The sequence below is a fragment of the Carcharodon carcharias genome, chromosome 18 (assembly GCF_017639515.1).
Source record: "Carcharodon carcharias isolate sCarCar2 chromosome 18, sCarCar2.pri, whole genome shotgun sequence".
NCBI classification, from domain to species: domain Eukaryota; kingdom Metazoa; phylum Chordata; class Chondrichthyes; order Lamniformes; family Lamnidae; genus Carcharodon; species Carcharodon carcharias.
Window position 1 is genome coordinate 97492912 of NC_054484.1, and position 15528 is coordinate 97508439.

The window sequence follows — 15528 nt, forward strand, 5'->3', positions numbered from 1 at the left end:
GTACTCTAGCCCTCTTGCAATAAATGCCAACATACCATTTGCAACCCTAATTGCTCACAGTACCTGCCTATTAACTTGGTGTTTTTGTACAACAATGTCCAAATCTGAATATCAACATTTAATAGGTTATCACCATTTAAAAAAATTCTGTTTTTCCAGCCTTACTACCAAAATGAATAATCTCACATTTGCCAACATTACACTCCCCTTGCTACTTTCTTGCCAACCTCACTTAACCTATCTATATCCAGTCTGTGGCCTCCTCGCGGCTTATTTTCCCACCCAGCTTTGTATCATCAACAAACTTAAATACATTTCAATTGGTCCCTTCACTTAGCTATTTATAGTTTATATTAATGAGTTAAGGCCCCAGCACTGATCCTTGCTGCACCCTATGGGCAAAAATGGCAGCTCAACATCTCTAGATATAGGGTTTTCAGGCAGGATAGAGGTGTGGGTGGGGGGGAGTTGGGGTGTAGGATTATTGGTTAAATAATCAATTACAACTGTGAGGAAATATGATACACTAAATGAGGCGATATGGGTTGAGCTCAGAAATAAAAAGGGGGCAGCCAAGCCTCTAGGAGTGTACCATAGACCCCAAAAAGTGAGTGGGAGATAGAAGAACAAATATGTAGGCAAATTTCTGAGTGTAAAAACAACATGGCAATAACAGTTAGGGACTTCAACTACCCTAATATCAGTTAGGATACAAACAATGTAATAAGCGCAAAGGCCACAAAATTCTTGAACTGCATTCAAGAGGACTTTTTTAGCTAGCACGTATGAAGCCCAACGCGAGAGAGTGCAATTCTAGATTTAGTCTCTGGAAATGAAGTTGGGAAAGTGGATGAAGTAGCAGTGGGTGACCATTTTGGAGATAGTGACCAGAATACAGTTAGATTTAGCATAATTATGGAAAGGGATAAAGATAGAACAGGAAAAAAGGTTCTAAATTGGGGAGAGACAAATTTTACAAAGCTGAGAGGTCTGGCGAAAGTGAACTGGTTACAGCTACTCAAAGGGAAATCAGTGACAGACTGTGGGAAGCATTCAAAAGCAAGATTCTACAAGCACAGTGTAGACATGTACCTACAAAGAAAAAGGGTGGTACTGCCAAATCTAGGGCCCCCTGGTTATTTAGAAGCATACAAGATAAGATAAATAAAGCTTATGACGGTCACAAAAAAACTTAAAATACTGTAGAAAGACTAGGAGAGTATAGATAGTACCGGGGTAAAGTAAAAACAGTAATTAGGAAAGCAGAGAGGATATAAAAAAATATTGGCAGGTAAAATCAAAGACCCAAAGATGTTTGACCAAAACATTAAGAGCAAGAGGATAATTAAGGAAAGGGTGGGGCCTATCAGAGATGTACATGGTAACTTGTGCGCTGATGCTGAAGATGTGGGCAAAGTTCTCAATAAGTACTTTGACTTCACTAAGGAGAGGGATGAAGGAGAGGAGATATTCTAGTTAAAGAGGTGGAGTGTGAAATATTAAATACAATAAGCATAGTGAGAGAGAATGTACTGGAGGGACTGACATCCTTGAAGGTGGATAAATCACCAGGGCTGGATGGGATTGTATCCCAGGTTGTTAAAGGAAGCCAAGGAGGAAATAGCGGATGCTCCGAGGATCATTTTCCAATCCTCACTAGATACAGGCGAGGTACCAGAGGATTGGAGGTCTGCGAATGCTGTACCAATATTTAAAAAGGGTGCAAGGGCTAGGCCAAATAATTATATTTCAGTCTGACTTCAGTGGTGGGCAAATTATTAGAATCAATTCTGAGACATAGGATAAACAGTCACTTAGAAAGGAAAGGGTTAATTAGGGATAGTCAGCATGGTTTTGTTAGGGGAAGGTCGTGTCTAACTAATTTAACCAAATTTTTTGAGGGAGTTACAAGGAGGATTGTTGAGGATAATGCACTGGATGTTATCTACATGAATTTTATTAAGGCATTTGACAAGGCCCCACATGGTACACAGGTCAGAAAAGTAAAAGCCCTTGGGATACAGGGGAATATGGTGCGTTGGATCCAAAATTAGCTTAGTGACAGGAAACAAAGGCTGATGGATATTTTTGCGAATGAAAAACAGTTTCCAGTGGCATTCCGCAGGGCTCAGTGTTGGGGCCTTTGCTGTTTGTTGTATATATTAATGACTTGGACTTAAATGTGGGTGGCAAGATTGGGAAATTTACAGATGATACAAACAATTGGCCATGTAACTGACAGTAAAAATGATATCTTGGCTCCAGAACGATATCAATTGTTTGGCTGAGTGGGCAGAAAAGTGGCAGATGGAACTCAATCCAGAGAAGTGTGAAGTAATACATTTCAGGAGGGTAAACAAAGCAAGGGAAGACACAATAAATGGGAGGATATTGGGAGGGGTTGAGGAAGTGAGAGACCTTGAAGTGCGTGTCCACAGGCCCCTGAAGGTGGCAGGACAGAAGGATAAGGTGGTAAAAAGAGCATATGGAATGCTTTCTTTTATTGGACGAGGTTTGGAATACAAAAGCAAGGATGTAATGCTGGAACTGTATAAAATGCTGGTTAGGCCACAGCTGGAATTTTGTGTACAGTTCTGGTCACCACTTTACAGGAAGGACATAATAGCTCTGGAGAGAGTACAGAGGAGATTTACAAGAATGTTGCAAGGGCTTGAAAATTGCAGCTATGAGGAAAGACTGGATAGTCTGGGGTTGTTTTCCTTGGAACTGAGGAGTGACCTGATTGAGGTGTACAAGATTATGAGGGGCCTAGATAGGGTAGACAGTGATGCCCTGTTTCCTCTAGCAGAGAGAGCAATTACCAGGGGGCACAGGTTTATGGTGATTGGTAGAAGGATTAAAGGGAACATGAGAAAAAACTTCTTCACCCAGAGGGTTGTGAATGTTTGGAATTTGCTGCCTGGTTTGGTGGTAGAGGCAAAAATCCTCAACTCATTTCAAAGGTACTTGGATCTGCAGCTGAAGTGCTATAACCTGCAAGGCTACAGTGCTGGAAGGTGGGATTAGAACAGGTGGCTAGTTATTGATTTTTTCTTCCTCAGCTGGCGCAGACATGATGAGGTGAATGGCCTCTTACTGTGTTGTAACCTATGTTCTATGGGTGCTGCCGCTGGATCTCAGCGCTATCATACTCCACAAGAGAGTACTGTGTACCTATCTGGCAAAGTTCATCACATACACATCTTGTTGACACTCAACTGAATGCAACAATGTGGATTATAATTGGAACACTCTGCTCAATCCCCTTCTCCTGGCTTCCTGTCCTGGCAAACATCACTCTGCCAAACATCAGCCGACTGACGAAAACCCACAAGCTGGTTGAAACCGTCCATGCTGCACATCACTTAGTACTCCATGATGACCTGTTCAACCCACCTATTGCCAGCCTTCCATCTCAGCACTCCATATGGAGCACCCTTCGTGAGCAAGACCTACCAGCAGGCATCCTTATGGATCAAGAATGAGAAACACAGGAAGTCACTAACAAATTCCTTGTGACAAACCCCAGCTGTTGAATAGCAGGCTTTGAGCTACCACAGTGAGTAGTCCTTGTCAAACAGGTTCAGAAGAGGACATGACAGGGCCATATGCAGCCAACCTCCACTACTGGGACCTCAGCACAAGCTCCTTATGCATTTGTGCAAAGACACAAACAATGCTGCACATTACCAAGGAGTGTCCGTTCTACAGACTAAGTGGTGGACTAATCACCTTAAACTCGGTAAATGAGAAGGCTATCGCTTGACTTTGAGATTTACATTCTCCAAATAATAAAAAACTGATATAGATTGTAAATAGTTAAGATCCAAGCACGGATCCCTGTGGCATCCCGCTAGTTACAGCCTGCCAATGTGAAAAAGACACATTTATCCCTAATCTCTGCTTCATATCAGCTAACCAATCCTTTATTCATGTTAATATGTTACCCCCCATACCATATGCTCTTATCTTATCTGACCTTTGATGTGGCACCTTATCAAATGCCTTTTGGAAATCCAAGTACACCACATCTACATGTTCCCCTTTAACCACCTTGATTGTTACTTCCTCAGAAAACTCTAATAAGTTGGTTAAACATGATTTCCCTTTCACAAAGCCATGTTGACACTACCTGGTCTCATTATGATTTGCTAAGCATTCTGCTATAACCTCCTTAATAATGGATTCTAGCAATTTCCCTATGACAGAAATTAGGCTAACTGTGCTACCACAAGCCACAACTGACATCTATCAAACTCATTCTACAGTATGGTTGTTACAATGGTTACTTTTATTTTTCAATATAATTCTATGAGTAATGTGATGTTAAAAAACGTCAATATTCCCTCCAGATTTAGCTATGGGCTTCTTTAGATCTGCTGTGGTACATCAGGGGTTAATAATGGGCTTCACACACAAGAATCTTCCAGCTTATACTTTGTTGCTAAAATCAGTGTTTGTTGTCCAAGGGAGGAGCTTAGTCTTTCAAAAGAAAACATCTTTCATGATTTGCTCAAATATATTTTTTGTTTGGCCACCGTTCTTGAATTTTAAGTTATTTAAATTTATTGGAACCTGATGATTTTCTGAAGCTATTTACAAGCTTATCTTTTCTTTATCGATCAGGCTTTGTAGAGAATCTGTCAGACCAAATAGCTTTTGTAGTGGTGAAAAAGAAAAAAACTACTTGTAAGGAAATTACTTACATCAGTTTGTTTTAGCAGAGCAATGGTGATTTTATTTTAAACTACACAAGGAACTGAGGTTAACAGAAAATGTAAAAATATTTGTTTTATTATGCTGAGGTTTTGCTGCTGTTTAACAAATTGTTTGGGAATTAAAGATAAAGACAGGGAAAAGTGTTGTGTTAATTTAGCTGCCTTCCAAACACAAAGAGGATCCTTGGAGACACAGGGAGCAACCAGTATATGAATTTAACCAAGATATCAGAGCAAGTGAAAACAATCTCTAGGTTGTAGGGTGGAATCATATGTATATTCTACAGTAATATCTGACTGGGTTCGCAAATTTTTATAACTCCATTCTTTTGAAATTATGCGATTTTCTTCTTCAAGGCAGCATATAAATCAGACCTTTATAAGTATCAACACTCAATTTTAGTGTGCAGCCTCATCTCCATCAGAAGCACCCTTTAGATTATTAATTCTGCATAACTACAATTAGATGACATCACAGCAATTTTAACCTTGGTGAGCATGAAGCAACCATTCTAGTAACAATAATACTGACTGGGAGAAAAAAAAATCACAATTGCTATTTTTCCCATTTCATCTTTACTAGGGCAGAAATAAAATCAAAATACTGAAAGTTCACTCTATGAACATCATGCATTCCTTACTGTCATCTGGCTGATTTTTAGTTAATGTTATGCATCTGCTTGTTTTATGTGACCACTATCAAATGTAATAGTATGACTGCTGCTTCAAAAATCCATGGGGATACACATGATGTGACCTGAACAGGATCAGTTTGAAATTAGCTTTATTTAATCTCTACCATAAATTAACACACAAGGCTGGCAGTTCAATAGGACTTCTGTTGAGCTTCTTCTCCTGTAGTTTGTCTGTGCTACTACTAGTCATTAGAGATACAATGAGAGACTGATGGGGGTGATCAGCATCAGATAAAATAACTGGCAGTGAAACTACTCTTGGATACCACATGAATAATCAATGCCATAATTTTGCAGTCTTATGAATACAGTAAGCTTTCGTGACATGGTGTTGTGATTCTTACAATTTATGCTTGAATGTGACAGTCAATAATGTCAGTTCAATTTTTTAAAAATTGAACCTAGGGAATTGTAAACTACCCGATCAGCATTTTATGAAAAACGTTCTTTGCCTTTTCTGGAATTGGATACAAAGGACCAAATATAGTCGGACTTCACTATAACAGAAGCCCCTCCTTCAGCCCTCAGAGACAACAAAAAAAGATTGATAAAGCAGGGTGCTCACTATAATAAATTTCAGTTGGAAAATTTAAGCAATTACCTACTTGGATTAAAAGGTTACTTTATGTTATTCATAATTCTCCCAATGCACACTATTTCTAATTTATTAACCAGTCCAAAAAGACTCTCAGTTGTAGGTAATGACAGTTTCGTACAGCTGTTATTGCCTTTCATCCAGCGAAGGGACAGCTGATTCTGTGCCTTCAATGTCCTCATCACCTGCACATTTCCTCATCCTCTCCCCAACTCAGTCAATGATTCAGTCATTTCCTCGTCACTCAGTGTTGTTTATGTAATTACTTGGTTTTCCCTAAATTCAATGCTCTGTCAAATTTGTTTCTGAAATTCCCAGTCTACTGCATTTCTCATTAATAGACGGCATCTCCTTCTTTTGATGGCCAATATTCTGCATGCTTAAAGCAGTTCATAAAACATTTCTGACATCTGCTTCCATGCTTTGTAGATGCAGTGCATGCCTTGCGAATGCCAATCTGGATTTTTTTTTAAACCACTGTCCAGTCACTCTATCATCTCCCTCAGTAGGAACTTACTACATGAGGATTTGAAGCCCTGAATAACACTCTGGTCCATGAGCTGCAGGTATTAAAAGTGGGGGTGGCAGGGGTGTTGGTGGAGAACACAGCAAGGGAATACACAATGAATGGTAGGACCCTAGGAAGTACAGAGGATCAGAGGGACCTTGGTGTACATGTCCATAGATCCCTGAAGGCAGCAGCACAGGTAGAAAAGGTGGTTAAGGTGGCAGATGGCGTACTTGCCTTTATTAGCTAAGGCACATAAGAGTAGGGAGGTTATGTTGGAGCTGTATAAAACACTAGTTAGGCCACAGCTGGAGTACTGTGTGCAGTTCTGGTCGCCACACTATAGGGAGAATATGATTGCACTGGAGAGGGTGAAGAGGAGATTCACCAGGATGTTGCCTGGGCTGGAGCATTTCAGCTATAGAGAGAGACTGGATAGGCTAGGGTTGTTTTCCTTAGGGCAGAGAAGACAGAGGGGGCCTGATAGAGGTATACAAAATTATGAGGGGCATAGATAGGGTAGTTAGGAAGAAACTTTTTCCCTTAGCAGAGGTACCAATAACCAGGGGCCATAGATTTAAGATAAGGGGCAGGAGGTTTAGAGGGAATTTGAGGAAAAATGTTTTCACCCAGAGGGTGGTTGGAATCTGGAACACATTGCCTGAGGGGGAAGAGGCAGGAACCCTCACAACATTTGAGAGGTATTTAGGTGAGCACTTGAAATGCCATAGCATACAGGGCTACAGGCCAAGTGCTGGAAAAACAGGATTAGGATAGATAGGTGCTCAATGACCGGCACGGACACGATGGGCCGAAGGGCCTGTGCTGTATAACTATGACTCTAATGCATGGTGACTACTTTCAAGTCATTAATCTTCGGTTACACAGGGTTTGGTCAACGCACAGGAACACCTGGCAGCTTCGAAGATGCATTTTTCCATCTAATGATCTGATCCATTCAGTCTAATATGCCTGCTTTACGAATAATTAACAAGAAAACAGGGCAAACAATTGATTCCATCCATGGTTCCCAAGTAGAAGAGTAGCTCGCTGATTGCTTTGTTTAATGCCAGCATAGGAATCTCCAACATTAGCTGAAGGCTTACTCAGAGAGCTAACGAAGGAAGTCCGGTTCTTTATAAGAAATGGGACAATATCCATCAGTCATGCGTTAGTCGCCAATGTGTTAATACCAGCCTTTTCCGACAACTGTCTTAAATCATGCCGCTGCTTAATGTGATCCAGCCATCCGTTTGAACATGCAAAGTTTTTGATGCCTAAAGAATAGGCAACATTTTTCAGTGTTTGCACCAATTATGACACTAAAAACTATCATGCAGTTTCATCAGACCATCATGAATTGCAGAATAGATTTCTTCTTTCTAGATCGGCATACCATCTTTGATGATAGCTCACCTGATCTTTCCCCTGTTGGCTCACATGGTTGCTCTTTGCCGAGTCAGGCTCTGTGCAGATTTAACCCTGATAAATGTGTTTACTGTGGTAATTACTGTTGGAAAAAGAAATTGGGTCTTGCCATTGGGAACATTAAAAAGGATATAGTGAAGTTATACTATACATACAGCTCAGCAACATATCTATTTATTTGAGAAGGCAAAGCATTATGGCAATGTATTTTTCTTTTCTTGGAACTTGGTATTAACAGTCGGCCTACTGTCATATAATTCACTGAGAGGGATTCATCATCTTGCTTAATAATACATTTTCAACAAGCTCCGCCCAACGGTAACCAAAGCAGTCCCATCAGGGAGCATTTCACAGCTATGTGTCACTTTTGAACAATGTCATCTTTGAGTGCTTCGTCTGGTCCATCTTCACCTGACTGAAAGATGAGGGATGTTGTGGGTGATAACTGCTTCTCATTGCTCTTTGGGCATTACAAGGTTATTTCCAAGGTAGCTGCTGCTTATCCATTTTGAGTGCATTGTTTGGTCTGTAGAAACAATGTAACTCCAAAATCTCAGTCTCTTTTGATTTGTGACATTAAAGATGATGTTACAAATCAGTTTCAATTGAATCTTGATACAAAAATAAAATTCCTTCGCAAATACATTGGCCAAAAAGTAAATGGGGAAAGATTTGTTTATAGTTATTACATAAAATTAACCTGTATATGCAACACTAGCAGGAAACATATTTGCCTTATATTTTGTCTTGGGAAAGATGATTTGTTCTATTTTTGTCTCTGAGTCGCACCATAGGAATTAACAAACTGAGCCACAGCAAAATGCTACCTGCCAGTATAATGATTCCATAGCAATTTTACAATTGAGTAATAAAATACAACATGAGTATCCTTCTTCTGGGGTGGGGGAGTGAGTTCTCATTCTTATGTAACACGTTCCAGAAATGGCAATTATTATACTTATGTTATAGAGTTATACAGCACAGAAACAGGCCCTTCGACCCATCCTGTCCATGCCAGCTATCAAGCACCTATCTATTCTAATCTCGTTTTCCAGCACTTGGCCTGTAGCCCTGTACGCTATGGCATTTCAAGTGCTCATCTAAATATTTTTTAATTCTAGAGCTTAGAACCTTGAATGCTGACAGCATGACACGAATGGAGGAGTGAAATAAGAAGGGGATTCACAATAAACCAGAAGTGGAGAAAAGCAAAAAAGGACTAACAAAAACACACCACGTGATAGAACATCTCGGTGAGGAGAGGACAAAAGATAGTTAAAGGGACCTTTCTTTTTTTATTATTCATTCATGGCATGTGGATGTCGCTGGCTAGGCCAGCTTTCATTACTTGTCTGTTCCCACACTATCCCAAGGATTTGAGGCATAGATCAGTTAGGATACTCTGAAGGAGAGTCATACGGAGTCAAAATGTTAACTCTGTTTCTCTCTCCACACATGCTGCCCGATCTGAGTTTTTCCAGCATTTTCTGTTTTTATTCCAGATTTCCAGCATCCACGGTATTTTGCTTTTAATTAGGATGCTGCCAGGTATGAGAAAATACAAAGACTTGAAAATTTTGGACCTATTTTGTTATAAAAATGCAGATCATGTGCTGAAGCAATGAAAATGTTGAAATTATGGGACTGGGTAGATAGAAGCAGGCTGATTCTAATATTCTGGTTAAGAATGAAGAAATTGAAACAACATTAAATGTTAGAGATGTAGAACAGAGGGCAGGAGAAACCTCTTCACAAGGAGTTCTGGGGTTAGTGACTAAGGTAAAAGTTATGCCCATATTTGAGTTCAGGTTAGATAGATGGATGAAAGAAAAGGATTCAAAAGAATATAACAGGATGGGTAAATGAAATTTGAACTATTTGCTCATGTGGATGAAAAAGACCCACAAAGACTGGCTGAGCCAAATGTTCTATAACCTCTATGTATATTTTGCTGAACGTTACTGTTAGAGAATTCTGTTATGGTGACTAGAATGGCTATTAACAATGTGATTGACATGATTCAGGTTATGTAATAATGATTATTAACTCTCTGATACCACAATGCCCATTAACATTGCCTTGTATCACAATGCTTAATGACACTGCCTGATGCCACAATGCCCAATGACAGCATCTGATTGGTATGAAAATGTCTAATTTCATGATTCATATGTTGTAGGAATATAACTTTTAGTTTTGGGGAAATTAAATTTGAAAATGTAAAGTAATTGAAACTCTGGAATTCTGAAGTTGCTGAAGAAAGAGACGTGCTGTCTAAGCTTTTCGTCTTGCACTCCATCAGGACGGCTCGCAAGATTACCAACAGTAAAGGGAACAATAATTTATACTGCACGAGAAGAGAGTGCTGATTGGTTATCAAGTGGGCTCTGATTGGTCGAGATGTTGCAATGGACAATGCAGCAGGGAACAGTTAATTACCAAGCTTTTGCTCAAATTCAAACCAGGCAGATTTGACTCTGATTGGTTAAAGCATTGCCATGAGGAAACGAACCAGGGAATGGCTGTCCCCCAAGCTTTTGCTTAGTTGAAAAAGACGCAATTAGACAACACTTGTTGAACAATCCTGACTGTGCTAAGAATTATACTGAAAACCAATACAAGATTATCAGTTGGACTCGCAGTGTGGCTCACTTATGCATGCTAGAAGCCACGTATATTCACACATGGGGCCCTATCCTTTGTAGACAGAAGGAGCACGTCCACGCATTGCACCCTTTTCAGCAAAACTCAAGTTCTGTACTACCAGATGACTAATTCAGATGTTGCCAGGTCTCCAAAGGTATTTATATATCAAAGGTCCTCCCATGTGTACTTACAAGGTCAGATTTAGAAGAATGAGAACCTTAGACTGGCAGATAGCTGGGAAACTGAAGACGGTAAGTCTGAGGAGAATTGCCCTGACTTTGTTAGAGATGTGGATTATTCATTTAATTCCCCAGATCAAAGGTAGGTTGGAAAGCAAATGATAAACAAGGGAAAATCTTAAAGTATCCATATACTTGTCAGGTCAAAGGACAGGTTTGGGAAGATAAAGTCAATTAGTTTGAATCTCTATCTGGGACATCCCAGGGTTCCCATGGGGATATGTCGCAGGGGAGGCACCCTGTTATGATTGGCTTATCTGTGTTTTCTCACAGACACAGGCAGAGAAAGGAAGCTGACAGCAGTGGGTGATTAGAAGCAGCTGAGACCAGTTGCAAAGGGTTAACAAAAGGGTGTTTTCTGACTTTTGGAGTCACTGAGCAAAAAAGCAGTGAAGTCCATTTTTGAGCTGGCATGCCCATAATCATGAGGTGCTTAAAGAGAATTGGAGAGTCACCTGGCTGAGTGCTAATGGAAGGACTCCAAGATATCTCATACCTTGGTCCCACGAGAAGTGAAAGAACCCTCAAGATCCTGGAAAGCATAAGGGAGCTCTTGGGTGGAAAAAAATAGAATGGGGAGTGACCCATTAAGATTTTCAGCCTTAAGGAATAAGGGTTTACAAAATGTAAAGTTAAGTTAATAGGACTTGCTTTGTTTAATTATTGTACAGTAAAAATTTTTGTTTAAAACATGAAATCTTGTGGCGTAATTCTTTCAGTTAATAAAAGGGACTTAGAATTTATTTTTTAAAAGTTAACGATCTCACTCAAGATCATAACACAATGCCACATTGCTCACTGACACCACCTTGTATCACAATGCTTGATGACACTGTTCGATGCCACAATGCCTATCCACACCATCTGGTATCACAATACTTACTGATGCCACAATGCTCATCAACATCACTTACATCACAATACTTAAAGAGGCTGTCTGATGCCACGATGATTTGACATCGCCCACTGGCACAATGACTATTGGCACCATGAAATGCACTGCACTACTGACACTGGGTGATTTAGGTTTTGAGATGAGCGTTAGAGTCAGTGGTTCAAGTTAGGTGCTTTTGGGTTAGTGGCCAGAAATAGGGATGACAATTCATGATCGGGTTGGTGCTAGGGTTAGAAACAGCAGCAGACCCATATTAACAACATCATCAATTAGTATCCAATAACAGTGAAATCAACTCACAATCTGAGGGCTTCACATCTGCTTCAAAATAGTGGGCTATTAACCTATATAAAGTGTTGCAGTTGTGTTTAAATTTAGATGAAGCATATAAACTCTTATCAAAATAAGAAGCTGCCACCCATCCAGAGTGACGTTCAGGAATTAAATGATGAGGAAGTCCACTGGCGGCTGATTTACTTCCTTAGGTTAACAGTAACGATAATTGATAAATGCGGCCGCTCGCTGACTCACCCATGTGCAGTGTGTCTAACTGGACAGCGGGCATTTCCTTGAGCTGAATGTGTCCGGAGCCTCCATCTCCACACCACCTCAGGCAACACAACACCGAAGACGCCATCTTCCCACACTCAACCTACAGATGTCACACGGCGTCCGAACGTCTCACACAACCGGTCCGACGCACTGACGTTACCCTCGTGACGTAACACGCTGGGTGGGCGGGCACTTATAGGCGCTTGATTTCCGTTTTCTCATCCTGATGACGTCAGACCGTCCGTCCCGTGGTACCGCGCGATGGGTTGCGCATGCGTGACGCTGTTGGTGTTGGCGAGGATGCTGAGTGACCGTCTGTATATTGAGGGTAATCGCAGCGAGTTAATTAATCCCAGGACACATCCTGAAAGATTCCACATCCATGAATGAGGCTGGATCAAAATTCTGGCAGTTGCTACTTGACAGTACCGTCGCCACATGGCCTGCAACAGTTCAGTAAGATGGCTCACCACCAGCAGCTGTCCAAGGGCAAGGAGGGGTTGGGCAATATGTGCTGGCCTGAGCAGAAACGGCCACATCCCCCAGGAATGTTTGTGTCAATTGGTTTTGAAGTGCGTCACATTTTTTTATTCTTTCGGAGGATGTAGACAAAGGCAAGAGCCAATTTGCACACAGCAAAGCTTTGTCAACAGCAAAGGAGATTAATGACTACTCAGTATGCTTTTGGTAATTTTGGTTGAACTCTGCTGTTCTTCATTAAATAGTGGCATGGGATCTTTTATGTTCCGCTGTACAGGCAGACGGGGCTTCCTCGGTTCAACGTCTCATCCAAAAGACGAAACATCAACAATGAAGCACCACCTCTTCAATGCACTGAAGTGTCAGCCTACCTGATGCCCTCAAATCCTGTTGTTCTTCAACTTAACTAGGTCCCTGAAAATAGCTGCTCACTTCTTATTTGTGTAATTCCTCTCCCCTACCCTTTCTGTACTGTTATTTGTAGTCCAACATCTCCTTAACGCATCAAGACTCTCTCATCATATCTCCAATATCTTGTCCTTTGATTCCTGCATGCTCAATTTCAGCGTGCCTTTAGTTTCCAAGCTTGTCCTTGTCTGATTCTTACCTGTATTGCACATTAGTGGCATCATCAACCAAATTAGAAGCACAAATGGTTACAGCACAGAAGGAGGCTATTTGGATGTCTGTTCTGGCTCTCTGCACAAGTAATTCACCTAGTGCCACTCTCCTGCCTTTTCCCCATAGCTCTGCAATGTTTTTCTCCAGATAATTGTCCAATTCACTTTTGAAAATCAAGATTGAATCTGCCTCCAACACGGTCTTAGGCAGTGCATTCCAGAACTTAACCAGTCACTGTGTAAGAACATTTTTCCTCTTGTTACCGTTGCTTCTTTTGCCAATCAACTTAAATCAGTGTCTTCTGGTTCTCTATTCTTCCACCAATGGGAACAGATCTCCGTATCTACTCTGTCCAGACATTGGTCTACTTAAATATATATGCACCAAATATATATGTACTTCTCTGCCACCACTTGACATTCCTGTCCAACATCAAGTCTTAAATGAACCAGGACTGCCTTCAGCTCAGCATCAGAAAACCCAAAGCTACCCTACTGAGATTCCACAGAGACCTTGTGTCTCATATGCTGGTTACACCCATCTCCCAACTGATCTCTCAGACTGTATCAGAAATACAAAAGAAGAAGATGATAACTGCAGTTTTTGTTTGTGAGCTAATCTTTAAACCCTGCAGCTGCACTCAACATTTAAGACAAGATGAACCTTGAATCCCCAGAGGAAGAGGAGGAGGAGGAACTTTAGATCTCTAAACCCCTGGGACATTGCCACATATTGTAATAATAGTACTCTTTCCAACTGCTATACATATCCCTGAGAAATATGCTGCATGTAAAAATCTCATCCTGAATTTAATGCACCCCACACATTTCCTGAATGTCTTTTTTCCCAACACCCATGTGAGAGTTTTAAGTCAGTTTACTTGGTGTTAGTCAGACCTGATCTCAGTACAGAGACCTGTTGTCCCATGCCATTATCATGACTCTCAAGCAAGCCCTCTTTACCCAGCTTATGTCAAACCCACTTTCTGATGTCAATGTTTATACCAAATGTTACAATCCTCATTGATTCAGGGCAAAGTCCCCATATACCTCCCCAAAAAACTCAAGTCACCAGTAAGGCAATCAATTACACATTCAAGGCATTCTGCAAACAAGGCATAATGTTCAATGATAAATTTGATCCAATTTCTATAAATCAATCCAAAAGCGAAAAACTGCAGGTGGTGAAAATCTGAAATAAACACAAAAGATGCTGGAAATACTCAGTGAGTATGGTAGCATATGTGGAGAGAGAAAAACAGGCCCAGATTTTCAGACCAGTTTGAGTGTGCAGATGGGACAACTCCTAGCTCTGTGAATCCAACCTTTAAAAATGGTAGCCCACAGTTCTGATTTTTGTTCCGTGGGCTGGATTAGAAGTCAGGCCCACCACCCACGGAATGAGCGCAGAGACTGCCGGGTACGGAGGTTGACTGGGCGGAAGGCCTGCCTTTGTGCTTCAGCACTTTGTTGAAATTAATTTAAGAAATTCATCCCGCAACCACCACCCCCCCCCCCCCCCACACAATCCCTATGCCCCATCCATGCCAGCACATTCCATCTCGTGCCCCCACTCCCATTGCCTCCCCAAGCCTGATATGCCCCTCTACCGAACCACATGGCTCCTCATACCCCCTACTCATCTCCAAGGCCCTTTATAGCTCCTTTGCTAACCCATGCCCCCCACTCTTGCTCATGGCCCTTTATAGCCCTGATGCCAACTTAATGCCAACCCATGCCCCCCAGCCACCACCCTTTTTGCCCTTACCCCCTTCATGCCATCTCACCTAGTATCCATCAGGGGCAAACCTCAGGAACCATGCTGACATAACATTATATGTCTATTGATGACATCACTATTTTAAACAAAAAGTGCTCTCATTGATAAAAAAATGGAAATTTCTTAATCCAATCTGTTATGAAAATAAACATTTCTATTCTATAACCACTTGGAACTCTCAATCAAACTGCTCACTCAACTGGCATCCATTTTGATAATGTTAATTTGTAAAATAAGTCATTGTAGCGAAAATCCTATTATGATGATCTCAGGCTTATGTCAACAGACAGAACAAAATATCAAGCACTTTTTTTGAACTCCACACTTTTTTAAAATTTAAAGCCCATCAGTGTTAAGTCCCTTGACAGCTTT

At 41.0% G+C, this 15528-nt stretch overlaps 1 protein-coding gene across 1 annotated transcript in view; it reads right to left on the bottom strand.

The window, feature by feature from the left end:
* Positions 1-12430, bottom strand: part of LOC121290572 (SPRY domain-containing protein 7) — a 29796-nt gene extending 17366 nt beyond the window's left edge. The window contains exon 1 of the mRNA XM_041211144.1: positions 12256-12430. Within this exon, the coding sequence (XP_041067078.1) occupies positions 12256-12361 (106 nt within the window). The 5' untranslated portion in view covers positions 12362-12430. The remainder of the gene's footprint in view (positions 1-12255) is intronic.
* Between the last annotated feature and the right edge of the window lie 3098 nt (positions 12431-15528).